Source organism: Bufo gargarizans, chromosome 3 (assembly GCF_014858855.1).
Source record: "Bufo gargarizans isolate SCDJY-AF-19 chromosome 3, ASM1485885v1, whole genome shotgun sequence".
Lineage (NCBI taxonomy): Eukaryota > Metazoa > Chordata > Amphibia > Anura > Bufonidae > Bufo > Bufo gargarizans.
This window is the reverse complement of record NC_058082.1, coordinates 551,755,835-551,782,135: the sequence shown is the minus strand read 5'-3', so window position 1 is coordinate 551,782,135 and position 26,301 is coordinate 551,755,835. Positions and strand designations below refer to the sequence as shown.

The following is a 26,301-nucleotide window of genomic DNA, read 5'->3' as shown; positions in this document are numbered from 1 at the left end:
GAGTCCATAGTCTCACTGCTCTTACAGTATAGGAGTCCATAGTCTCACTGCTCTTACAGTATAGAGTCCATAGTCTCACTGCTCTTACAGTATAGAGTCCAATAGTCTCACTGCTCTTACAGTATAGAGTCCATAGTCTCACTGCTCTTACAGTAAAGAGTCCATAGTCTCACTGCTCTTACAGTATAGAGTCATAGTCTCACGCTTTACCGTAATAGAGTCCATAGTCTCACTGCTCTTACAGTAAAGAGTCCATAGTCTCACTGCTCTTACAGTATAGAGTCCCATAGTCTCACTGCTCTTACAGTATAGAGTCCTAGTCGCACTGCTCTTACAGTAAAGAGTCCATAGTCTCACTGCTCTTACAGTATAGAGTCCATAGTCTCCACTGCTCTTACCGTAAAGAGTCCATAGTCTCACTGCTCTTACCGTAAAGAGTCCATAGTCATCACTGCTCTACAGTATAGAGTCCATTAGGTCTCACCGCCTCAGTATAGAGTCATAGTCTCACTGTACAAGTATAGAGTCCATAGTCTCACTGCTCTTACAGTAAAGAGTCCATAGTCTCACTGCTCTTACAGTAAAGAGTCCCATAGTCTCACTGCTCTTACAGTAATAGAGTCCATAGTCTCACTGCTCTTACAGTAAGAGTCCATAGTCTCACTGCTCTTACAGTAAAGAGTCCATAGTCTCACTGCTCTTACAGTAAAGAGTCCATAGTCTCACTGCTCTTACAGTAAAGTCCATAGTCTCACTGCTCTTACAGTAGAGTCCATAGTCTCACTGCTCTTACAGTAGAGTCCATAGTCTCACTGCTCTTACAGTATAGAGTCCATAGTCTCACTGCTCTTACAGTAAGAGTCCATAGTCTCACTGCTCTTACAGTAAGAGTCCATAGTCTCACTGCTCTTACAGTAAAGTCCATAGTCTCACTGCTCTTACAGTAAGAGTCCATAGTCTCACTGCTCTTACAGTAGAGTCCATAGTCTCACTGCTCTTACAGTAAGAGTCCATAGTCTCACTGCTCTTACAGTAAGAGTCCATAGTCTCACTGCTCTTACAGTAAGAGTCCATAGTCTCACTGCTCTTACAGTAGTCCATAGTCTCACTGCTCTTACAGTAAAGTCCATAGTCTCACTGCTCTTACAGTAAGAGTCCATAGTCTCACTGCTATTACAGTAAGAGTCCATAGTCTCACCGGCCTTTCAGTATAGGTGACATAGTAATACGTATAGAGTCCATAGTCTCACTGCTCTTACAGTATAGAGTCCATAGTTCTACCTGCTCTTACAGTAAGAGCCCATAGTCTCACTGCTCTTACAGTATAGAGTCCATAGTCTCACTGCTCTTACAGTACATGAGTCCATAGGAGTCTCACTGCTCTCTACAGTAAAGAGCCCATAGTCTCACTGCTCTTACAGTATAAGAGTCCATAGTCCTCATGCTCTTACAGCTATAAGAGTCCATAGTCTCACTGCCTCTTATAGTATAGAGTCCCATAGTCCTCACTGCTCTTACCGTAAAGAGGTCCATAGTCCTCACTGCTCTACAGTAAAGAGTCCATAGTCTCACCTGCTCTTACACGTATAGAGGCCATAGTCTCTACGCTCTTACAGTATAGAGTCCATAGTCTCACTGCTCTTACAGTAAAGAGTCGCCATAGTCTCATCCTCTTACACAGTATAGAGTCCATAGTCTCACTGCTCTTACAGTATAGAGTCCATAGTCTCACCTGCTCTTACAGTAAAGAGTCCATAGGTCCTCACCCTGCCTCGTGCCCAGTATAGAGTCCATAGTGCTCACCCCTATGCTCTTACCGTCTAGAGTCCCCTAGTTTCCTACTCTTAACAGTAAAGAGTCCATAGTCTCACTGCCTCTTACAGTATAGAGGTCCATAGTCTCATGCTGCTCTTAACGTATAGAGTCCATAGTCTCAATGCTTTCACCCAGGATAGGAGTCCTATAGTTCACTGCTCTTACAGTAAAGAGTCCATAGTTCTCACTGCTCTTACAGTATAGTAGTCCATAGGTCTCATCCTCTTACCGTATAGAGTCCATCGTATCACTGCTCTTACAGTAAAGAGTCCATAGTCTCACTGCTTTACACAGAGTCCTAGTCTCACTGGTCTTACCGTATAGAGTCCATTAGTCTCGACTGCACTGTACAGATAGAGCCCATAGCTCAATGTCTTACAGTATCAGATTCCATAGTCTCACGCTCTACAGTAAAGAAGTTCCATAGTCTCACTTGCTCTTACCGCTTAAAGGTCCATTGTCTCACTGCTCTTACAGTAAAGAGTCACAGATAGTCTCACTGACTATTACATTAAAGAAGTCAATCGTCCATGCTCTTACAGTAAAGAGTCTCATAGTTCTACGCGTCTTACAGTAAGAGGTCCATAGTCTTACTAGCTTTTACAGTTATAGCGTCCATAGTTCTTATGCTTTTAACTGTATAAAGCAGTCCATAGTCCCACTGCTCTTACAGTAAAGATCCATAGTATCACTGCTTTGACAGTTATAGAGTCCATAGTCTCACAATGCCTCTTACAGTAAAGAGTCCTATAGTCTCACTGCTCTTACAGTATAGAGTCCATAGTCTCACTGCTCTTACAGTATAGAGTCCATAGTCTCACTGCTCTTACAGTAAGAGTCCATAGTCTCACTGCTCTTACAGTATAGAGTCCATAGTCTCACTGCTCTTACAGTATAGAGTCCATAGTCTCACTGCTCTTACAGTAAAGAGTCCATAGTCTCACTGCTCTTACAGTAAGAGTCCATAGTCTCACTGCTCTTACAGTAAAGAGTCCATGTCTCACTGCTCTTACAAGTAAGAGTCCATAGTCTCACTGCTCTTACCGTATAGAGTCCATAGTCTCACTGCTCTTACAGTAAAGAGTCCATAGTCTCACTGCTCTTACAGTATAGAGTCCATAGGTCTCACTGCTCTTACAGTAAGAGTCCATAGTCTCACTGCTCTTACAGTAAGAGTCCATAGTCTCACTGCTCTTACAGTAAAGAGTCCATAGTCTCACCGCTCTTACAGTATAGAGTCCATAGTCTCACTGCTCTTACAGTAAAGAGTCCATAGTCTCACTGCTCTTACAGTATAGAGTCCATAGTCTCACCGCTCTTACAGTAAAGAGTCCATAGTCTCACTGCTCTTACAGTATAGAGTCCATAGTCTCACTGCTCTTACAGTATAGAGTCCATAGTCTCACTGCTCTTATAGTATAGAGTCCATAGTCTCTCTGCTCTTACCGTAAAGAGTCCATAGTCTCACTGCTCTTACAGTAAAGAGTCCATAGTCTCACCGCTCTTACAACAGTAAAGAGTCCATAGTCTCACTGCTCTTACAGTATAGAGTCCATAGTCTCACTGCTCTTACAGTAAAGAGTCCATAGTCTCACCGCTCTTACAACAGTAAAGAGTCCATAGTCTCACCGCTCTTACAGTATAGAGTCCATAGTCTCACCGCTCTTACAACAGTAAAGAGTCCATAGTCTCACCGCTCTTACAGTATAGAGTCCATAGTCTCACTGCTCTTACAGTATAGAGTCCATAGTTTCACCGCTCTTACAGTAAAGAGTCCATAGTCTCACTGCTCTTACAGTATAGAGTCCATAGTCTCACTGCTCTTACAGTATAGAGTCCATAGTCTCACTGCTCTTACAGTAAAGAGTCCATAGTCTCACTGCTCTTACAGTATAGAGTCCATAGTCTCACTGCTCTTACAGTATAGAGTCCATAGTCTCACTGCTCTTATAGTATAGAGTCCATAGTCTCTCTGCTCTTACCGTAAAGAGTCCATAGTCTCACTGCTCTTACAGTAAAGAGTCCATAGTCTCACCGCTCTTACAACAGTAAAGAGTCCATAGTCTCACTGCTCTTACAGTATAGAGTCCATAGTCTCACTGCTCTTACAGTAAAGAGTCCATAGTCTCACCGCTCTTACAACAGTAAAGAGTCCATAGTCTCACCGCTCTTACAGTATAGAGTCCATAGTCTCACTGCTCTTACAGTATAGAGTCCATAGTCTCACCGCTCTTACAGTAAAGAGTCCATAGTCTCACTGCTCTTACCGTAAAGAGTCCATAGTCTCACTGCTCTTACAGTAAAGAGTCCATAGTCTCACTGCTCTTACAGTATAGAGTCCATAGTCTCACTGCTCTTACAGTAAAGAGTCCATAGTCTCGCTGCTCTTACAGTACAGAGTCCATAGTCTCGCTGCTCTTACAGTATAGAGTCCATAGTCTCACTGCTCTTACAGTAAAGAGTCCATAGTCTCACTGCTCTTACAGTAAAGAGTCCATAGTCTCACTGCTCTTACAGTAAAGAGTCCATAGTCTCACTGCTCTTACAGTAAAGAGTCCATAGTCTCACTGCTCTTACAGTATAGAGTCCATAGTCTCACTGCTCTTACAGTATAGAGTCCATAGTCTCACTGCTCTTACAGTAAAGAGTCCATAGTCTCACCGCTCTTACCGTAAAGAGTCCATAGTCTCACTGCTCTTACAGTAAAGAGTCCATAGTCTCACTGCTCTTACAGTATAGAGTCCATAGTATCACTGCTCTTACCGTAAAGAGTCCATAGTCTCGCCGCTCTTACCGTAAAGAATCCTCTTCTATGTTTGTGTACAAACCTTCTTTCCTCCAGACGCAGAGGATGTCCCCTCGTCACAGTCCTGGGGATAAATAGATGATGGGAGTGATCTCTGTACTGACCCCTGATATATTTATACTTAGTAATTAAATCTCCCCTCAGTCGTCTTTTTTCTAAAGTGAATAACCCTAATTTTGATAATCTTTCAGGGTCCTGTAGTTGCCCCATTCCAGTTATTACTTTAGTTGCCCTCCTCTGGACCCTCTCCAGCTCTGCTATGTCTGCCTTGTTCACAGGAGCCCAGAACTGTACACAGTCCTCCATGTGTGGTCTGACCAGTGATGTGTAAAGTGGTAGGACTATGTTCTCATCACGGGCATCTATGCCCCTTTTGATGCAACCCATTATCTTATTGGCCTTGGCAGCAGCTGCCTGACACTGGTTTCTACAGCTTAGTTTGCTGTTTATTAAAGTTGCTTGGTCCTTTTCCATCTCAGTGTTTTACCATTTAGTATGTACGGGTGACTTGCTTTATTCCTTCCCATGTGCATAACTTTACATTTGTCAGTGTTAAACCTCATCTGCCACTTATCTGCCCAAGACTCCAATCTATCCAGATCCATCTGTAACAGTATACTGTCCTCTGTAGTATATATACAGTATACTGTCCCCTGTAGTGTATATACAGTATACTGTCCTCTGTAGTGTATATACAGTATACTGTCCTCTGTAGTATATACACAGTGTACTGTCCTCTGTAGTATATATACAGTGTACTGTCCTCTGTAGTATATATACAGTATGCTGTCCTCTGTAGTATATATACAGTACAGACCAAAAGTTTGGACGCACCTTCTCATTCAAAGAGTTTTCTGTATTTTCATGACTATGACAATTGTAGATTCGCACTGAAGGCATCAAAACTATGAATTATCACATGTGGAATTATATACATAACAAAAAGTGTGAAACAACTGAAAATATGTCATATTCTAGGTTCTTCAAAGTAGCCACCTTTTGCTTTGATTACTGCTTTGCACACTCTTGGCATTCTCTTGAGGAGCTTCAAGAGGTAGTCACCTGAAATGGTCTTCACTTCACAGGTGTGCCCTGTCAGGTGTAATAAGTGGGATTTCTTGCCTTATAAATGGGGTTGGGACCATCAGTTGCGTTGTGGAGAAGTCAGGTGGATACACAGCTGATAGTCCTACTGAATAGACTGTTAGAATTTGTATTATGGCAAGAAAAATGCAGCTAAGTAAAGAAAAACAAGTGGCCATCATTACTTTAAGAAATGAAGGTCAGTCAGTCCGAAAAATTGGGAAAACTTTGAAAGTGTCCCCAAGTGCAGTCCATCGGACCTATATAACTCCCTGGGTGTTGAGCAAGATGTTGGAAGTGCAGAAAGGACAATGCGGATTTCATTCATTTGATCTGGTATTGCCCTCTTATGCAGGGTTATTGGACCCAGGTTTTTCAGGATCTTACCAGTGCAACTGGGTGTTATGCCCCATTGGAGATTTTTTTCTGTGAAACCAGATAAGGATAGAATTTTGATGTTATTGGTAATCATTTAACATATGTTTGCGCATATTTGTGTATTTTTTGTCTATCCCTTGTGCTTTTTTGTGTCTCTTTTTTTATATGATAAAAATGAAAATAAAAATATTTATAATTTAAAAAAAAAGGGTCTGGCTATGACATTACTTCTGTCACCACCAGACATCTGAGAAGCTCTTACAGACGTTCTTCAGAACCTCCTGCTTGAGGTGCTTTCATTTTCTCATCTCGTTAGCCTCTCTCAGCTGTCATCTAGTTGCACTGATTGCATCCCTTTAAATCCCTTCCCATACTGCATCACTTTGCGGTTTATACAACTTCCTGGAGTGTATGCATGCGTGTTTTCCTGTTTGCTGGATCCCAGGTGACCCTGACTCCCTCCGTATTAAGTGCAGGGAGCCGGTGGTCGTGTCCCCTCACTATTATAGGGTGTTCAGGTGTTATACAGTCGAGGAATGAGGATATTCGATCATCTACCATAGAGATTGTTGCATGGGCTGAGCAGTTAGGGAGAGAGCCAGGTCTGTTACAGGGCTTACCCTTTGGTTCATTAGTTTTGGATCCAGTGAGTCGGATCTTTATTTTGTGTCTTCTAGTTTTCTGTACACCTTCCGTGACAACTTCTTTTAGGATACGGGGGTGTATGCCATCTGGTCCTGGCGATTTGTCTATTTTAATCTTTTTAAGTCGCTGATGTACTTCTTCCTGGGTCAGACAGGGCACTTTTAATGGGGAATTTACTTTTACATTCTGCATTTCATCTGACATTTTATTTTCCTCAGTGAATACATTGGAGAAAAAAAATATTAACTTTGCTTTCTCCTCGTCGCTCTCGAAATATAAAAGTTTTAGAAAATTTCCACTGCTGGACATTTTTTCTTCACCTCTTAGGTGCTGCAGGGAGGACCGTCCAGGAGAGGCTCCATTCTAGACAGAACCCTCTGCAGGTCGCCCACAATTATACTCCGATTTGCCTCCTTTATTTTGGGATCGCTTTACACAGAGCGGATGGTGTAAGCGTGGCGGCACATGATGCCGAAGAGCTGCAAATAAATTGGAATTAACGCTGCACATAAATCCACATTACTACATTTTTTTGGGGGGGGGGAGATTTTCCATTTATAATAACTCATTGAAGTCTATGGGGGAACCCCTCTACAGAAGGTGCGGAGTCGCATATTGACAGGCTGCAAATTTTAAAATCCGTACAGCAGCTCAATTTCCGCAGCTAATTAAAAAAGCAAAATGTCCACGAGATTTGTCCAATCTCATTCACTTTGCTGGTACTGTATTAGGCGCCCCGTGGTCAAACGCATGCGCCCCGTGGTCGTGCTGCAGCCCGCAATGCACGAACGTCTGTGGGGCAGCCGCAGTGGATTGCGGACCCATTCACTTTAATGGGTCCGTGATCCGGCCGCTCCGCAAAAAGATAGAACATGTCCCATCTTTTTGCGGAACAGAAGTACAGGACGAAACCCCACAGAAGCGCTCCGTAGTGCTTCTGTTCCGCATCTCTGGACCCATTGAAGTGAATGCGGAATGCTGCCTGATTGCGGGTCCGCAATACGGCAACGGGAAGCACACGTTCGTGTGAAAGAGGCCTTACTCTGCGGTTTTGTGGCAAAGACTCACATAATCCACAGCAGGTACCCTAAGGCCCCTTTCACACGAGCAAGTTTTCCGCGCGGGTGCAATGTGTGACGTGACAGCATAGCACCCGCACAGAATGCTGACCCATTCATTTCAAAGGGTCTATGTACATGAGCGTTTTTTTCACGCATCCGTTCTGCTTTGCGTGAAAAACGCAGCATGTTCTATATTCTGCATTTTTCCCACAGCCCTGGCCCAATAAAACTGAATGGCGCTTCAGTGAAAAACGCATCGCATCCGGAAGCAAGTGCGATGGGTTTTTCACTGATGATTGCTAAGAGATGTTGTTTGTAAACCTTCAGATTTTTTTATCACGAGCGTGAAAAACACATCAAAACGAATTGCACCCGCGCAGAAAAAACTGAACGCAATCGCAGACAAAACTGACAACTTGCTTGCAAAATGGTGCGAGTTTCACTGAACGCATCCGGACCTAATCCATCACGCTCGTGTGAAAGAGGCCTAAGGCCCTTGCAGACAAGAGTGTCCGGATGCGTTCAGTAAAAAAAAAAAAAAAGAGTTTTCGCAGGCAAAGTCAATCAGTTTTGTTTGCGATCGTGTTCAGTTTTTATCTCGCGGGTGCAATGCATTTTGCACGCGGGATAAAAAACTGAATCCATACAAACATCTCTTAGCAACCATCCGTGAAAAAGATATCGCATCCGCACTTGCAATGCGATTTTCACGCAGCTCCATTTACTTCTATGGGGCTGAAAAATCGCAGAATATAGAACATGCTGTGATTTTCACGCAACACACAAGTGATGCGTGAAAACCAACGCTCATGTGCACAGCCCCACTGAAATGAATGGGTCCGGATACTTTGTGGGTGCAATGCGTTCGCATCACGCATTGCACCCGCGCAGAATACTCGCTTGTGTGAAAGAGGCCTAAGGGTTTGGCCACAGACTTTTAAAGGAGGTTTTGAAGCAGATCTTCCAGCAAGATTTTCAGCCAAAACCAGAAATGGATCCACCAGGTTGGAGAAGTCCTTCCATTATATTTCTGCTTCCTTTCAAATCCACTTCTGACTGCAGGATATTTTTTTGCTAGTCAGATCTGCCTCAAAACACTCTGTGGTCCTAAAGTAAAGAGCGCCGCCTTGTGGTACTAGAAAGCATTGTATGGAAAAAACACAGTACAGGAAATAGCGCTACCTGCTGGCAGAAATGCTACACTGCATGGCTCCAACTAGAACCAGGCAAAGTGAGGTGCAAGGAGTTGGAGAAGACCCCAAAATGTGCACAGAGATTAGTCATGAGAATTGTGGATTTTTCACAGTATTACACAGACCGGAATCTAAAACGCTGGACTTAATAACTGACCTCATTAGCGTTAACCCTTCTTTTATTTCTGTACTTCACCCTGTATGCTTGATATCAGCTTCTTGGCCAAATCCTGACTACTGACGACCAATTCTTGTCTAATGAGTGCTTGGAGTTTATCACAATTTCTGGGCTTTTCTTCGTCCACTTGCTTTTTGAGGATGGGCCTCAGGTTCCCTATGGGAAGGAGATCTGGAGAGTTTCCAGCCCTGGACCCGAAATGTCAATGTTTTGTTCACCGAGCCACTTGGTTCCCACTTTAGCCTTGTGACGTGGTGTCCATCACCACATTGTTCCTGGACAGTCGGGAGACGTTGCATTTAGAGGAGGCTTTGATCCCATTGTTTATTCATGGCGGTGGCTAAATTGCGAGTGAGCAGGATAAGCAACACCACACATGAATGGTCTCAGGAGGCTTTACTGTTGGCACTCAGTGAGAAGGCTTTTGGGGGACGTCCTGGTGTCAAGAAGGGAAACCACCAAGACAAACCTCAAGGTACAAGGACTGGACTGCAGAGGACTGATGAAGCTCCTAACAGTAAAGCATCCTGAGACCGGACACACTGTCACAAGGCAGGAGTGAAAACCAAAGTGGCTCGGTGAACAAAACTGTCACATTTTGGGTCCATGGCTGGAAACTCCCAGATCTCCGTCCTATAGAGAACCTGGTCAACTCTCAAAAAGCAGGTGGACAAACAAAAACATAGAAGTTGTGATAAATGCCAAGCACTGATTATACCAGAATGGGTTGTCAGTAGTCAGGATTTGGCCTAGAAGCTGATATCCAGATTCCAGGGCAAACTGCAGAAGAAAAAAAAAGGATCGACACTGGAAATACTGAGTCTTTGGAGAAGCTTAATGGATTTGTCACGAAACACAAGAAAAAACTAAACAAAAAAAAAAAAAAACAACACACACACACACACACACACACACACACACACCTTCTGAAATGCCCATAGAGACACCTGAAAAAAAAAAAAAAAAAAAAAAGGGGATCCAAAAACACTGAAAAGCAATCTGTGAAATCCAAAATCTGTGTCAGTCTCAAAACTTTTGGCCACTACTGTAGTCGTCTCAGTGGTGAATGTCCGCAGGTCAGAAACACACGTAACGAAGCAGACCCGCACAGAAACTATAGAAAAAAGGTTTATTGTTTTTACAGAAAGATTAAATAAAAAAAATAATTTAAAATCACTTTGTAGCCACAATGATGACACCCCCCTCCCCCATACAGGCAGGGCTCGAGGTCACTAGGAGCCATAGTTGGCCTCGTCGAAGGCCTTCCTGGCTCTCTTCAGCTCCTCATTCATGGTCAGCAGGTCCTTCACTCTGGCAAACTTGCGAGGGTCCTTCCGGATTAGGAACACGATGTCCTCCACCTGGACCCGGCCCTGGCGCCCAATGGACATGGCCTTATGAGTCTGGAGGAAGAAGGGCAGGATGAGAAGACGGGTTGAGAATACAACCCCCAGCATCCTCTCCAATATCAAAGGGGTTCTGCACTTTGTTTAAACTAATGACCTATCCTCTGGATAGATCATCAGCTTCTGATCGGCGGAGGTCTGACACCCGGGACCCCCGCCGGTCAGCTGTTTGAGAAGGCAGCGGCGCTCTCACCGTTTACCGCTGGCCCAGTGACGTCACGACTAGCATCACTGGCCTGGGCACAGCTAAGCTCTGTTCACTTGAATGGAGCATAGCCTCGCCCAGGCCAGTTGATACTAGTCGTGACATCACTGGGCCAGCGGTAAACGGTGAGAAGCCCACCGCAGCTGTCTTCTCAAACAGCTGATTGGCAGGGGTCCCGGGTGACACCTTAAGGGGGTTCTGTACTTTCATTTAACTGATGATCGTTCCAGAGGATAGATCATCAGTTAAATAAAAGTGCAGAACCCCTTTAAGGTGTCAAGTCACAATGCTAACGGCTGGAGATCTACAGGATGGAAGCCACCGCCCCAAACCCCTCTGAGGTCAGTAAGACGGGGCCCCCATCTCTACACCCCAGTACACAGCGTCTGAGCACTCACCATCTCTGTGACGAACTCGATCACTAGGTCTTCCAGGATGTCCACCGATTCTGTATACGGGTTCTGATCATCTCCGAAGCCGTACATCATGCAGCGGACTGTGGGGGAGAAGAGATAGTCCATGAGGAGGGGTCCCCGAGTATAATCTGTACTGGGCAGTTATACACACTAGTACTGAGAGGAGGGCAACCTGCTGGGGGACTACAACTCCTCACATGTTCAACTGTCTCAGGATGGAAGGAGTTGTAGACTCACAACAGCTAGGAACCACTGCTATAAAGCTGTACAGGCGCAGCGCTCCACAGCAGGAGGCACAGTGTGTGCCACAGGTGCAGCGCTCCAGCTACTCTTAAAACAAATCCCTGGTTCTTGAGTTTTTCAATAGAAACCTGGGTACAGCCGCTGGAGAGCGGGTGTGAAGACTTACGCTCTTTAGAGAAGAGGCGTTTCCTGCGCCCGGGGCCGCCTTCCGCGCCGCCTGCCTGATCCTCGTTCTCCTCCTCAAACTGGTAAAACAAAGAAGAAATCAGAATCACAATGAAGATAACGGCAGATCACGGGGGTGAATATTAATGCAACAGCCTCCCCGATCTCCAGGAACTGCACTACAAGATATGGGGGGGGCGCCATGTCGGATTTCTGCAATACTGGACACAAGAGACTACGGCGACTCCTCATCTAGCCAGGAGCAGTCACATGGATATTATACGGAATAAGACATGCTTAGCCTTGTAGTTCTTCCAGGACAGGGAAGCACAAATCTAGAAAAGCCACCGTCCCCCATCACATTACCGTCTGATCGTCATCCTCATCCGCCATCTTGCAGTCTCTAATCAACAACTTCCGCCCGACAGAAGAGCCACTTCCGGCTTCTCGGAACACGGCCCCTTTTTACGACATTGGTGGCGCAACGTCATTAGTCACATGACCGCTCGGCGCCGAGTTTGAAATTAACTGCTGTGAGGAGACGAGGGACCGGTGAACGGGGCTAGAGCCGGTGAGCTGACAGACACTCTACAGGGGGCTGGGCCCAGGAGCTGACACTCTACAGCGGGCTGGGCCGGGGAGCTGACGCTCTACACAGCGGGCTGGGCCGGGGAGCTGACACTCTACACAGCGGGCTGGGCCGGTGAGCTGACACTCTACAGGGGGCTGGGCCCAGGAGCTGACACTCTATAGGGGGCTGGGCCGGGGAGCTGACACTCTACACAGCGGGCTGGGCCCAGGAGCTGACACTCTACAGGGGGCTAGAGCCGGTGAGCTGACACTGTACACAGGGGGCTGGGCCCAGGAGCTGACGCTCTACATAGCGGGCTGGGCCCCGGAGCTGACACTCTACAGGGGGCTGGGCCCCGGAGCTGACACTCTACAGGGGGCTGGGCCCCGGAGCTGACACTCTACAGGGGGCTGGGCCCCGGAGCTGACACTCTACAGGGGGCTGGGCCCCGGAGCTGACACTCTACAGGGGGCTGGGTCGGGGAGCTGACACTCTACAGGGGGCTGGGCCCCGGAGCTGACACTCTACAGGGGGCTGGGCCCCGGAGCTGACACTCTACAGGGGGCTGGGCAGGGGGAGCTGACACTCTACACAGCGGGCTGGGCCGGGGAGCTGACACTCTACACAGCGGGCTGGGCCGGTGAGCTGACACTCTACAGGGGGCTGGGCCGGGGAGCTGACACTGTACACAGCGGGCTGGGCCCAGGAGCTGACACTGTACACAGGGGGCTGGGCCGGGGAGCTGACGCTCTACATAGCGGGCTGGGCCGGGGAGCTGACGCTCTACAGGGGGCTGGGCCGGGGAGCTGACACTCTACAGGGGGCTGGGCCCCGCAGCTGACACTCTACACAGCGGCCTGGGCCGGGGGAGCTGACACTCTACACAGCGGCCTGGGCCGGGGGAGCTGACACTCTACACAGCGGCCTGGGCCGGGGGAGCTGACACTCTACACAGCGGCCTGGGCCGGGGGAGCTGACACTCTACACAGCGGCCTGGGCCGGGGGAGCTGACACTCTACACAGCGGCCTGGGCCGGGGGAGCTGACACTCTACACAGCGGCCTGGGCCGGGGGAGCTGACACTCTACACAGCGGCCTGGGCCGGTGACACTCTACAGGGGGCTGGACGATATATAAATAATGTGGCGGTTTCTTCTTTTCTGCAGGAAAGATGCGGAGGAGCTCTGTCACTAACAGGCAGTCCACGGTGCCGCTGCGGGTCCAGGACAGCAACCGGCCATGTGTGACCACCCCCCAGGCGTAAGTGCTTCCCCCGGTATAGTGTGACCTGCAGAACCTCCTAATACACAGCTCGGCCGCCGCAGAGCCTCCTCGTGCACACAGCTCGGCCGCCGCAGAGCCTCCTCGTGCACACAGCTCGGCCGCCGCAGAGCCTCCTCGTGCACACAGCTCGGCCGCCGCAGAGCCTCCTCGTGCACACAGCTCGGCCGCCGCAGAGCCTCCTCGTGCACACAGCTCGGCCGCCGCAGAGCCTCCTCGTGCACACAGCTCGGCCGCCGCAGAGCCTCCTCGTGCACACAGCTCGGCCGCCGCAGAGCCTCCTACAATCTCTCCTCTGTTCTTTACTGACTTGGGACATTTTGTGTTTCTCTTCCAGTAAGGAGGGACTGGGAAAACTAAGTCTGACCAGACCACAATCCGGGACCTCAGAGAGGAAGACCAGCTTTTTTGGGAGAAGGTAAAAAAGTGTCTCGCAATGCAAGTCATGTGACCCTGTCCATCTGGGTGCACCACTGACTGGTAGAGTTCTGGCACCGCTGATCTCTAGTGAATGGATAGGCTGCATTCTCAGTGATGTCACCGCTGATCTCTAGTGAATGGATAGGCTGCATTCTCAGTGATGTCACGCTGATCTCTAGTGAATGGATAGGCGGCATTCTCAGTGATGTCACGCTGATCTCTAGTGAATGGATAGGCTGCATTCTCGGTGATGTCACCGCTGATGTCTGGTGTTGGATAGGCTGCATTCCCAGTGATGTCACCGCTGATCTCTAGTGAATGAATAGTCTGCATTCTCAGTGATGTCACCGCTGATCTCTAGTAATAGGCTGCATTCTCAGTGATGTCACCGCTGATCTCTGTTGAATGTCCCCAGCCTAATTCTGTCCTGTTTGTCTTCTAGGACCAGCAGCACTAGAAACAGTCAGTATGGGGCTTTTGGTGGCTCTGAGAAGATTAAGGACCCGCGGCCTCTCCATGATAAGTCCTTCATCCAGCAGTGTATCCGCCAGCTGTGTGAGGTGCGTCTCTGTACAATTAGCTGCCCCTGTGACTGCAACAACCCTGATTTACATATGCAGATTACACCCGCTCCACAAGCTGTAATAAATATAAAATAACCCAACCTGTGATTATTCCATTGTGCAGCTGTAGAGGAGCCAGTAGATGGCGCCCTGTATAATGCCTTAGGACTGAGGTTGTGCAGGGTTCTCCTCACCTTTCTCCTTCTTGCTTGATTTGCAGTTTCTCAATGAACATGGCTACTCGCAGACCCTCACGGTGAAGTCCCTGCAAGGCCCCTCCACCAAGGATTTCCTGAAGATCTTCGCCTTCATCTACAGCTTCATCTGCCCAAACTATGAAATCCCCAACTCCAAGTTTGAGGAGGAAATTCCCAGAGTGTTCAAAGAGTTGGGGTGAGTATGTCCCTGTGTCCGACCCCTTTAAAGGGGCGGCAATAGCCTATAATAGTGCTGGAGCGTTATAAGAGGAGCTGCTGATATCAGTCACATGATGTAATGTCTCTGGAGGTTATATCAGTGCTGGAGCGTTATAAGAGGAGCGGCTGATATCAGTCACATGATGTAATGTCTCTGGAGATTATATCAGTGCTGGAGCGTTATAAGAGGAGCGGCTGATATCAGTCACATGATGTAATGTCTCTGGAGGTTATATCAGTGCTGGAGCGTTATAAGAGGAGCGGCTGATATCAGTCACATAGGATGTAATGTCTCTGGAGATTATATCAGTGCTGGAGCGTTATAAGAGGAGCGGCTGATATCAGTCACATGATGTAATGTCTCTGGAGGTTATATCAGTGCTGGAGCGTTATAAGAGGAGCGGCTGATATCAGTCACATGATGTAATGTCTCTGGAGGTTATATCAGTGCTGGAGCGTTATACTGTATACAGGGGGTGTCAGCAGTGGAGATGTGGGGGATGGGTCACCATCTAGAATGATGCGATTTCTCTCTTATTGGCAGGTATCCGTTCGTCTTGTCCAAGAGCTCGATGTATACAGTGGGGGCCCCGCACACGTGGCCGCAGATCGTGGCGGCTCTCGTCTGGTTGATTGATTGTGTTAAGGTATGGGGGAGGGGGTTATAATCTCTACCTGTCCATATGAGGCATAGATCATGGGCCTGAGTCAAGGAACTGATCGTATAGTCCTCTGTTAAGTAATTTATAATGATTAATTTATGGAAATCTATCCTGGCTTCCTGCCAGTCTGAGCAAGCAGAGCTGCAGTGTAAAGGATGGGGTAAGATCAGAACAGCAGGTAGACTCTTAGGCCCCTTTCACACGGGCGAGTATTCCACGCGGATGCGATGCGTGAGGTGAACACATTGCACCCGCACTGAATCCCGACCCATTCATTTCTATGGGGCTGTTCACATGAGCGGTGATTTTCACGCATCACTTATGCGTTGCGTGAAAATCGCAGAATGCTCTATTTTGTGCGTTTTTCACGTAACGCAGGCCCCATAGAAATGAATGGGGTTGCGTGAAAATCGCAAGCAAGTGCGGATGCGGTGCGATTTTCACGCACGGTTGCTAGGAGACGATCGGGATGGAGACCCGATCATTATTATTTTCCCTTATAACATGGTTATAAGGGAAAATAATAGCATTCTGAATACAGAATGCATAGTACAATAGCGCTGGAGGGGTTAAAAAATAAAATAGAAAATAATTTAACTCACCTTAAATCCACTTGATCGCGCAGCCGGCATCTCTTCTGTCTGTCTTCTGTGCTGTGTGGAGGAACTCCGGTCATCACATGATCCATCACCATGGTAAAAGATCATGTGACGGACCATGTGATGACCGGAGTGACGTCACCACAGGTCCTGTTGCTGCACACAGCTAAGATGAAGACAGAAGGAGATGCCGGCTGCGCGAGCAAGTGGACTAAGGTGAGTTAAATTATTTTTTATTTTATTTTTTAACCCCTCCAGCGCTATTGTACTAAGCATTCTGTATTCGGAATGCAATTATTTTCCCTTATAACCATGTTATAAGGGAAAATAATACAATCTACAGAACACCGATCCCAAGCCCGAACTTCTGTGAAGAAGTTTGGGTTTGGGTACCAAACATGCACAATTTTTCTCATGCGAGTGCAAAACGCATTACAATGTTTTGCACGCGCGTGGAAAAATCGCGCGTTTTCCCGCAACGCCCGTGTGAAAGAGGCCTTAGGCTCCAGCAGACAATGCCCTGATGACGGCTGTGCTCTTATGGAGCAGACACTGAATATAAACCCACTCAGCTTCCAGTACCATCTACCCAGGACAGATTCCTTCTCAAATCTCCAGTAACGAGTCAATTTTTTGGATTTTTTTTTTTCTCTGCCAAAAAAAATTATAATTAAAGGTATCACTCTGTTCTGTGCAGATATCAACACCAGTGAAACTACCCCAAAGCATACATATGTATTACTATTTATCTCCTCGTAGATCTGATTAGTGGGGGTGTCGAGTGTCGGACCCCGCCGATCTGATACTGATTACCTATCCTTCCTGAGGATAGGTCATCGATATAGGAGAGCCCGGAGAACCCCTTTAACAACTGCTGCAAATTGATTTTTTTTAATTACAGAATGTTAAGGGGGTTGTCTCATCACAGATGTGCCCCCATTGTCTGATAGGTGCGGGTCCCGCTGCTGGGACCAGCACCTATATGGAGAACAGAGCCCCGAAAGTGGTGGAGGGCGCACTACGCATGCACAGCCACCCTCCATTTATTTCTGTGGGGAGCCGGCTTGGTGGTGGATGGACCGGAGTGCGTCAGCCACCACCCAGCGGGGCTCTGCTCCCAATATAATTGCGAGTCCCACCACTGGGACCCGCACCTATAAGACAATGGGGGCATATCCCAGCTATGCACCCTCATTGTCTGTGATGAGACAACCCCTTTAAGCTGCACTCCGTTATTTACCCATCTGCTTATGTACTTACCTACTGATGTATTACGGTAATTCTTCATCATCGCCATCACACTGAACACGGCCTGATTACTTAATTATAACTGTAGTAATTTGTCCTTAACCCTTTCACGTCCAGCGCCGTACATGTACGGCGCTGGGCGGGTGTTTAAAGATGGCGCCCACTGCTGCAGGCGCCATAGCCACCTGCTTCTTTTAGCAGACACCCACGGCTCATGTCCGCAACCGGCAGTAATGTCGATCGCGGGCATTTAACTCCTTAATCCTGACCACGGCATCTGAGCGCGCTGAAACCGAAAGTGCGCACTTTCGGTTGTGCTCCGGCTCCCCCGTGTGGCGATCGGAGGAGCCGGAGTGTGTACGGAGCAGCCCCTGTCTTTATGAATGACACAAGGCTGCTGCATGGTATTTCCTAAGGAGCCCTTGTCTGTAATAGGGCTCCATAGGAAAGTACTAAAATCATCTTGGACTCCAATGCAGGTGCATTGGAGTCTATGATAATAGCAATCAGATGATTGCATGTTATAGTTAGCCTATGGGAACTATAAAAAAGTGTAAAAAAAATAAATAAATTATATAATTCAAATCACCCGTCCTTTTCACAAAATAAAAATAAAAGAACGAAAAAAAATACACATCATGGGTGGTGCGATTTTTTTTTTTTTTTATCACTATCAAAACGCAAGAACAACTATACATATAAGGTATCGCCGGATTCGTACTGACCTGTAGAATAAAACTAACCGGTCAGTTTTATCGAACGTCGTAATAAAAAAATCCGTAAAAAAAATGGATTTTTTTTTTTCTTCTGCTTCCCACTACATCATATGGAATATTAAATGGTGGCGTTGGAATGTACAACTTGTCCTGCAAAACCAAGCCCTCATATGGCTATGTGAACAGAAAAATAAAAAAATATGGCTCTTGGGAGGGAGAGCAAAACGGAAACGCAAAAAAATATAAAACTCCGGTTCTGAAAGGGTTAATATTTAACTAAAATTTAACCATAAATACCAATGTATCTAGTTTAATGTGTTTCATAATAAAAAATAAAAAAATAAGTAAAATAAAAAAATTGAATATAATCAAAAACCTAACCTGACAACAAATGACCTCCCCTCCCCCAGACACTGGTTGTCATCTCCAGTTAATATATTAATAATAAGCACAGAACAAATTATTTGTATTAAAAACGATTCTTTATTTTATGTTCAATGGAAACCTATTCCTTCCACACATCTTCTGACTGACTATAAATTATAACTTTGTAATGTTACAAAAACCAATAAAAATCACTGACGGAAAAAAGAGTATAAAAGCGGGTAAGTGTGCGCAGCGGTAGAGGCTTCTACAGAGCACGGCTGATATCTGCTGTCCGCTAATGGCCGCTCCTCTGTATGCTCCTTCCAGATGTCCTGTGTGCTAAAGGAAGACAACCACGTGTTCGAGGAGCCACAAATGTCTGAAACAAGTGAGGAGGGGATTGACTTCAATCAGGTAATGTCGTTATCAGCTGCTACACAATCCACGTCCTATAAAGTATGTGCCCCCCTCATCCTGCAGAACAATGTACAGTCTGTATATAGAAATAATCTGCAAAGAAAGGTGACTATATACATTACTTATCCTGGGTTACATCCTGTATTATACCCCAGAGCTGCACTCACTATTCTGCTGGTGCAGTCACTGTGTACATACATTACTTATCCTGTACTGATCCTGAGTTACATTCTGTATTATACTCCAGAGCTGCACTCATTATTCTGCTGGTGCAGTCACTGTGTACATACATTACTTATCCTGTACTGATCCTGAGTTACATCCTGTATTATACTCCAGAGCTGCACTCACTATTCTGCTGGTGCAGTCACTGTGTACATACATTACTTATCCTGTACTGATCCTGAGTTACATCCTGTATTATACTCCAGAGCTGCACTCACTATTCTGCTGGTGCAGTCACTGTGTACATACATTACTTATCCTGTACTGATCCTGAGTTACATCCGGTATTATACTCCGGAGCTGCACTCACTATTCTGCTGGTGCAGTCACTGTGTACATACATTACTTATCCTGTACTGATCCTGAGTTACATCCGGTATTATACTCCGGAGCTGCACTCACTATTCTGCTGGTGCAGTCACTGTGTACATACATTACTTATCCTGTACTGATCCTGAGTTACATCCGGTATTATACTCCGGAGCTGCACTCACTATTCTGCTGGTGCAGTCACTGTGTACATACATTACTTATCCTGTACTGATCCTGAGTTACATCCTGTATTATACTCCAGAGCTGCACTCACTATTCTGCTGGTGCAGTCACTGTGTACATACATTACTTATCCTGTACTGATCCTGGGTTACATCCTGTATTATACTCCAGAGCTGCACTCACTATTCTGCTGGTGCAGTCACTCTGTACATACATTACTTATACTGTACTGATCCTGAGTTATATCCTGTATTATACTCCAGAGCTGCACTCACTACTATTCTGCTGGTGCAGTCACTGTGTACGTACATTACTGATCCTGTACTGACCAGAGTTACATCCTGTATTATACTCCAGAGCTGCACTCACTATTCTGCTGGTGGAGTCACTGTGTACATACATTACTTATCCTGTACAGACCCTGAGTTACATCCTGTATTATACTCCAGAGCTGCACTCACTATTCTGCTGGTGCAGTCACTGTGTACATACATTACTTATCCTGTACTGATCCTGAGTTACATCCTGTATTATACTCCAGAGCTGCACTCACTATTCTGCTGGTGCAGTCACTGTGTACATACCTTACTTATCCTGTACTGACCCTGAGTTACATCCTGTATTATACTCCAGAGCTGCACTCACTATTCTGAAGCTAATAAATTAATGACCTGGTAGAATGCCTCCACCGTATTATGAGTTCAGCTCTGGAGCTTCTGTGTCTCACATAAAGGTTGTATGAGGATATAATATTCCGTTCTCTGGTATATATAATATAGTATGAGTGATTATTTCTGATATGACTTTGGGGGCAGATGCCGTCCTGTGTGTGCTGTGGCCCCGTCACGTTGGCCCCTGTGTAACGCACTCTCCGGTTGTTGCAGCTGTTCCTGGATTACACCATCCGCTGCTACCAGCAGTTCATGAAAGGAGGGGACACGTTCGAGGAGATAGACTCCGAGGTGCAGTTCCGGCTCAGTAAGTGGCTCTAATCTCAGGGGCCCCTCATATTACAGATTTTGTGAATTCCTCACCTTTTTCAAGATCTCTGCTTACTGTAAATCAGTGGAAGCATTCTTGTTTACGTCCAGAGGCTAAATTCCTTCCCTGGCCTAAAAATTCGCACAGCTGAGGGTTTGTCACAGTTGTATCCAGTTTAGGTAAATCCTTTGCGAGCTAAGTAATGTGATACATTTACCCTGCACTGATACATTGTAACAGAACTGTTAGAGCAGGACAGAGATTTGTGTCACTGTGATTGGCTTCCAAAATAATTGCAGGTCACTAACAGCAAGCAGAGATCTTGAAGGTGGAGCACGACAGGACATCATTGTACATGTAGCACCGGACCCTGCCCGGGGGCGCACTGTGACGTACCCCCATCTTATTCTCGTGTCTTTCCCGCACAGAGGACATGTACGGCGTGGAGGAGTCTCAGCTGGATTCTCTGCAGGCCGAGGGGAGGCGACTAATGGAGGAAATAGAGCGGCTGGAGAAGGACAAGGAGAGGGAACCGGTGGGTGTCGGACCCTCCATGGGGGCCTCTGGCTTTGGTTGTCAGCCAGCTCTGGCAGAAGCAGATGGTGTATTTTTCTTGCAGTGTATTACTCGGTCCTCATCGTGATAACTAGGACCCGATGTCGTCCTGCTGGAGCGTCTGCGCGCTGCGTCTTGAGGGGGTCTGACCGCCATTGTGTGTTTTTGGGGTTTCAGGACCGTTTAGCCTCTATGAGGAAGCTGAAGGTTTCCCTCCAAGCAGACATCCAGAAATACCAGAACTACCTGACGGAGATGGAGTCTCACTCCACCTTACTGGACCAGCGGGTCAGCAGCGTGAGCGAGGAGCTGGAGGCCACAGGTGAGTGCGGGGCCCGACGGCGCCTCCTGCTGTTCACTAGATGACATGCGGCCTCCAGTGGATAGCGAACGCCTCATGAGCTGCAGGAGGGTCTGTACCATGAGCAGCAGGTTACCTATCAGAAGAGCCAGGGGCCACATGTCATTCCTGCACAGGGGCCCCCGGTATCCCACTGATCCGACGAGTCTTCCAGTCCTGTGTAATCGCTCCTCCATGTTTGTCCGCAGAGATGGAATATGAGGCCATAAGACAGGAGAACATGCGGCTGAAGAACATCCTGGACAACCAGAAGTACTCCATCGCCGACATCGAGAGGATCAAATACGAGGAAAACGAGCTGCAGGAGACCATCACCAAGCTGAGCAAAGAGCTGGACGAGGAGAAGCAGCACCTGTGGAGCGAGGAGATGAAGTACGCCAAGATCAAGGAATCGGTAATGATTGGGTTAACCTCCGTTTATAAGGGGATTGTAGGTGCCACGGGGGTGTGGGTGGTCATGTAGGCCTTGTGGTTGAGGGTCTGTGGAGGTAACTACTGGAAGAGCGGTGGCTGTGTATGCAGTCTGACCCGGAGACTCTGCTCCATTTATTTATTGTGCTGGAGGAAGAGCAGCTCTGGAGCACAAACTGCTGCTGTCACAGGTGACATTCTCTGATACATTATCGCTCGTTATCCTCTGTCCTGTAGGTGGAGACACAAGTGGCAGAGTTCCACAAAGTAGCGCGGAAAGTGAGGCTGATTCCATCCACGGCAGAAAACGCCGGCAGCCATGACTTCCAGATCGAGTACAACGTGAACAGCGAGCAGGGCGGCCTAAACCGCTGCAGGAACAAGATCAATGTGAGTGTCCGCACCTCCTCTCCCTCAGGCCGGGCTGTGTGACTGGTGGAAGCCTCGTGCCCCGGCGCCTCAGCCGGGGAGATCGGGGGATTGTTTTACTACAGTCCGTTTTTCTATCCCGCTCACAGCTCCCCCTGCTGGAGTTCCTGACAAAAACAGAAGGGCAGATCACTGGCGCCACCAACAAGAAGATGGAAGCGGAGGATCTGGTGGAGCAGGTAAGTCCCGCACCCCCAAACTGTCCCTACCTGTTACTGGGCAGTCCCGCACCCCCAAACTGTCCCTACCTTTTACTGAGGAGACCCGCACCCCCAAACTGTCCCTACACGTTACTGAGGAGACCCGCACCCCCAAACTGTCCCTACACGTTACTGAGGAGACCCGCACCCCCAAACTGTCCCTACCTGTTACTGGGCAGACCCGCACCCCCAAACTGTCCCTACACATTACTGAGGAGACCCGCACCCCCAAACTGTCCCTACCTGTTACTGGGCAGACCCGAACCCCCAAACTGTCCCTACACGTTACTGAGGAGACCCGCAACCCCAAACTGTCCCTACACGTTACTGAGGAGACCCGCACCCCCCAAACTTGTCCCTTTTGTGACTGAGGAGACCCGCAACCCCAAATTATCCCTACCTGTGACTGGGGAGACCTACACCTCCCAACAGTCCTTACCTTACATATCTCCTTGTTACTGAGGAGACCCAGCATCCATGTCCCCCGATACCCGCACCCCACATCCTTCCATATGTTAGTGAAGAGACCCCGAGTCTGCCGCTGCTCCCCGATACCCGCCCTTGTAGTGACAGCGTTTAAAAGGATCACTTGGAGAATGTCGCGGGTGTCGTCCTCTATCACACCGGGCGGTCATCAGGGACCAGTGAATGGTCGCCACAGGACACGTGGTGTAGCTAAGCGCACGTTTACCTCTGCTATACGCTGCACATCTCTGCCGGGATTTTATGTTTTTTATTTTAATTTTTTTTAGTTAAATTCATTGATTGTAGAGAAGAGAAATGACACCAAAAGCCTCAAAGAGGAAGCGCAGAAGCTGGAGGATCTCAGTGTCCAGAAAGTGGAGGTAGGAGCGTCTTGTGAGGTGTGTGGGAGGGGCCTGAGTGGGGTGTGGGAGGGGCCTCTAGTGTAATAAAATGTGCCTCTCCTATATGGGTAAATATTGGGTATTAGAATGTATGTGGGAGGGGCCAATAGCTTATGTTTTTGTGGGAGGGGCCTATGTCTTAGTATTATGATGTATCTCAGAGGGGCCTGTGTATTGGGTATTATGTGTGTGGGAGGAGCCTGTATCTTCTGAGGTATTATAATATATGCGGGGGGTTTCATACCCCATTAACCCTCGGACTTCTCTTAGGAGGCAGACAAGGAGGAGAAGCGATGGACCGCAGAGATGGACTCGCTGGAGAGACATCGCCACCTGCTGGAGTCCGGGGTCAACAAGAGTCTGGAAGAAGCCACGAAGGACCTGCAGAAGGCTCGGCAGGAGTAAGTATTGCAAAATCACCTGGAGGCGGATGATGAGAGTTATACATATTGGGCGTGCTCGTTTCCCGCGGTCGCTCCGTGGCTGATGAGAACGCCTTGGTGCTGCCGCCATCCAGGTACTGTGTAAGTAATGAGCTTCCTCCGTCCCGCAGGCTGCAGCTGGTGGAACATCAGACCGAGGAGGAGTTGAGGACGGTGGCGAATAAGCTGGTCCCGGTGGTGACCGCCGTGGCCTCTCACATGGCAGCGATCGAGGTGAGGAACCATTGTGACGCAGCGTGTGACCACTGACCTCGAGGATGGAGCCATGTGATCGTGTAATGATCAGATAACTGACTCCTCCTCCTTCACTAAGCCCCACCCCATGTGTTCCATGTACTGACCTCCCGCTGAGCCTGTGCTTATACACAGCAGCCAATCAGAACAAGCAGAGCTGCAGTGTAAAGCATAGGGCAGAATCAGAAGAGCAGTCAGGGAGGCAGCACCAAGATCCTTTACTGGGATGACAGAGGGTTCCAGGTAACGGAAAAAGCATTAAAGGGGTATTCTGCTTGTTAGAAATGATCCCCGTCTTCAGGATTTGGGGGACCTTGGAGCCCCCCGATATGATCCTAACGGCCGCTCAAGCCTGTGATCTGACGCTCCATCTCTTTGGAAGTTCCAGATGTTGCGGAGCGCTCGGGAATTTCCAGACCTCTCCTAGAGATGAATGAAGCAGCAGGGGGGCTCCAAGGGGTGGGGGGCTCAGATCTCATTAAGGGTGGGGGGCTCAGAGGCAAGAGCCCCACCAATCTAGTAGTTTAACACCTTACTGCGCAGCAGTGTAATAGTAGGTAGGTAGTGCTCAGCGACTTACTGGCATTTGTTATGGCCGCCTTCTGAAGGCCCCCAGGTCCGCCACGTAACTGCCGGTATTAGAGCTGTGATAGGATGGCGGTACTGTGACGCAGGAGGATTACCGGGCGAGTCCCTAAAGGGGACAAAATAAGGTAAAAAGACTGTTCATTTTTAAATATATTTTTTTTAAAAAAGCCCCCTCACCCATTTCTCATATAAAAAAAGGAAGAAAGAGAAGTATAATTGGTATTCGATAAAATGTCTAAAAATATTAAAATATCGTGTTTATCACCGTAAAAAAAAAGTCCCCGACTGTATGAAAAGCCGCGTGCCCCTCAGAACCCATATAACGTGCTGCTCACCTGGCGAACGTTACTCAGCTCCGCCGGCAGGGAAGTGAAAGGCCTTAATTAACCATTCAGTTCCCTTGCCGGGAGCTCGTATGTAATGCTGCTCCGGATTACAGGAATGGCGCGGAGTGCCAGAGTGGACCCCCTCTCGTTGGGGGGATCAGTTATAATGTCACTTATTACAGAAACACGTGGAGGAGAAGCGGCTGAAGATGGAGCGCGAGTACGAGGAGTTCAAGCGCGAGGACCTGCTGCTTGACCTCCGGGAACTGCTGGCAAAATACAAGGAAAAGGCCCAAGTCCTGAGTCAGGAGGCCAGGAAGTAGACACCACGCGCGCCCCCACCTCGCCGCTGTACAGGACACCCCCCCCCCCCCCCAGTTACGGCTTTTATTCTACATGTTTAGTGTTTCAGTGTCATCTGTTTTGGATGTTGATCTTCGTTTTTATATGTGCCCCCCCCCCCTATTTATACAGATTGCACCCCATTGTATAGAGCTTTATAGGATCCGAAACTTCTGTTTTTTGTTTTTTATTTATCATAGAATTTTTCTAAGTGAAAGTCACAAAATTAAACATGAATTCAAGGATTTTATCAGTTTCCTGGGGTTTTATTTTGTAGGATGTTTATTATTACAGCTTTAGGCCTCTTTCACACTACAGTATGTTGAATTCAGTGTTTTGCGTTCCGTTTTTCACGGATCCGTTGTTCCGTTTTTTGTTTCCGTTCCGTTGTTCCGTTCCGTTTTTCCGTATGGCATATACAGTAATTACATAGAAAAAATTGGGCTGGGCATAACATTTTCAATAGATGGTTCCGCAAAAAACGGAACGGATACGGAAGACATACGGATGCATTTCCGTATGTGTTCCGTTTTTTTTTTTTTGCGGACCCATTGACTTGAATGGAGTCACGGACCGTGATTTGCGGCCAAATATAGGACATGTTCTATCTTTTCAACGGAACGGAAATACGGAAACGGAATGCATACGGAACACATTCCGTTTTTTTGCGGAACCATTGAAATGAATGGTTCCGTATACGGAACGCAAAAAACGGACCGCAAAACGAGAAAAAAAAACGGTAGTGTGAAAGAGGCCTTATACACGGACATGAGCCAAAAGCATCATCCACTTGGAGGGTCTGAATCCTGGGCCGTCAGCGGTAACCCCTCCCCCTGTGACGTGACTTCAGAACCCCCCCCAGTGACGTCACCACCCGTAGTGATCGCCTCCCCCTTTCCCTGTGTGTCCATGTACCGCGGCAGTTTATTGTCATTGGATGGGTGACAAAAATAATATAAAAACCCACAATCTCGCACAGCGCAGCCGCAGTGG

The 26,301-nt window shown here is 47.6% G+C and overlaps 2 protein-coding genes across 2 annotated transcripts; one reads left to right on the top strand and one right to left on the bottom strand.

Annotated features, from left to right (window-relative positions):
• Positions 1-10,274: 10,274 nt before the first annotated feature.
• On the bottom strand, positions 10,275-12,038 carry TAF13 (TATA-box binding protein associated factor 13). Its single transcript, XM_044284139.1, has 4 exons — positions 11,961-12,038; positions 11,596-11,674; positions 11,169-11,266; positions 10,275-10,562 (listed from the first exon to the last, which is right to left on the bottom strand). Exons 1-4 carry the CDS (start codon positions 11,985-11,987, stop codon positions 10,392-10,394), a joined length of 375 nt encoding a protein of 124 aa, XP_044140074.1. The 5' UTR covers positions 11,988-12,038; the 3' UTR covers positions 10,275-10,391.
• Positions 12,039-12,073: 35 nt separating this feature from the next.
• NDC80 (NDC80 kinetochore complex component) lies at positions 12,074-25,479 on the top strand. Its single transcript, XM_044284125.1, has 17 exons — positions 12,074-12,165; positions 13,331-13,424; positions 13,783-13,863; positions 14,308-14,425; positions 14,649-14,821; positions 15,389-15,491; positions 18,763-18,849; positions 20,457-20,550; positions 20,982-21,088; positions 21,286-21,430; positions 21,658-21,863; positions 22,118-22,270; positions 22,399-22,488; positions 23,262-23,354; positions 23,646-23,776; positions 23,929-24,031; positions 25,149-25,479. The coding sequence occupies exons 2-17, from the start codon at positions 13,336-13,338 to the stop codon at positions 25,287-25,289; spliced, it is 1,914 nt and encodes a 637-aa protein (XP_044140060.1). The 5' UTR covers positions 12,074-12,165; positions 13,331-13,335; the 3' UTR covers positions 25,290-25,479.
• The last annotated feature ends 822 nt before the right edge of the window (positions 25,480-26,301 follow it).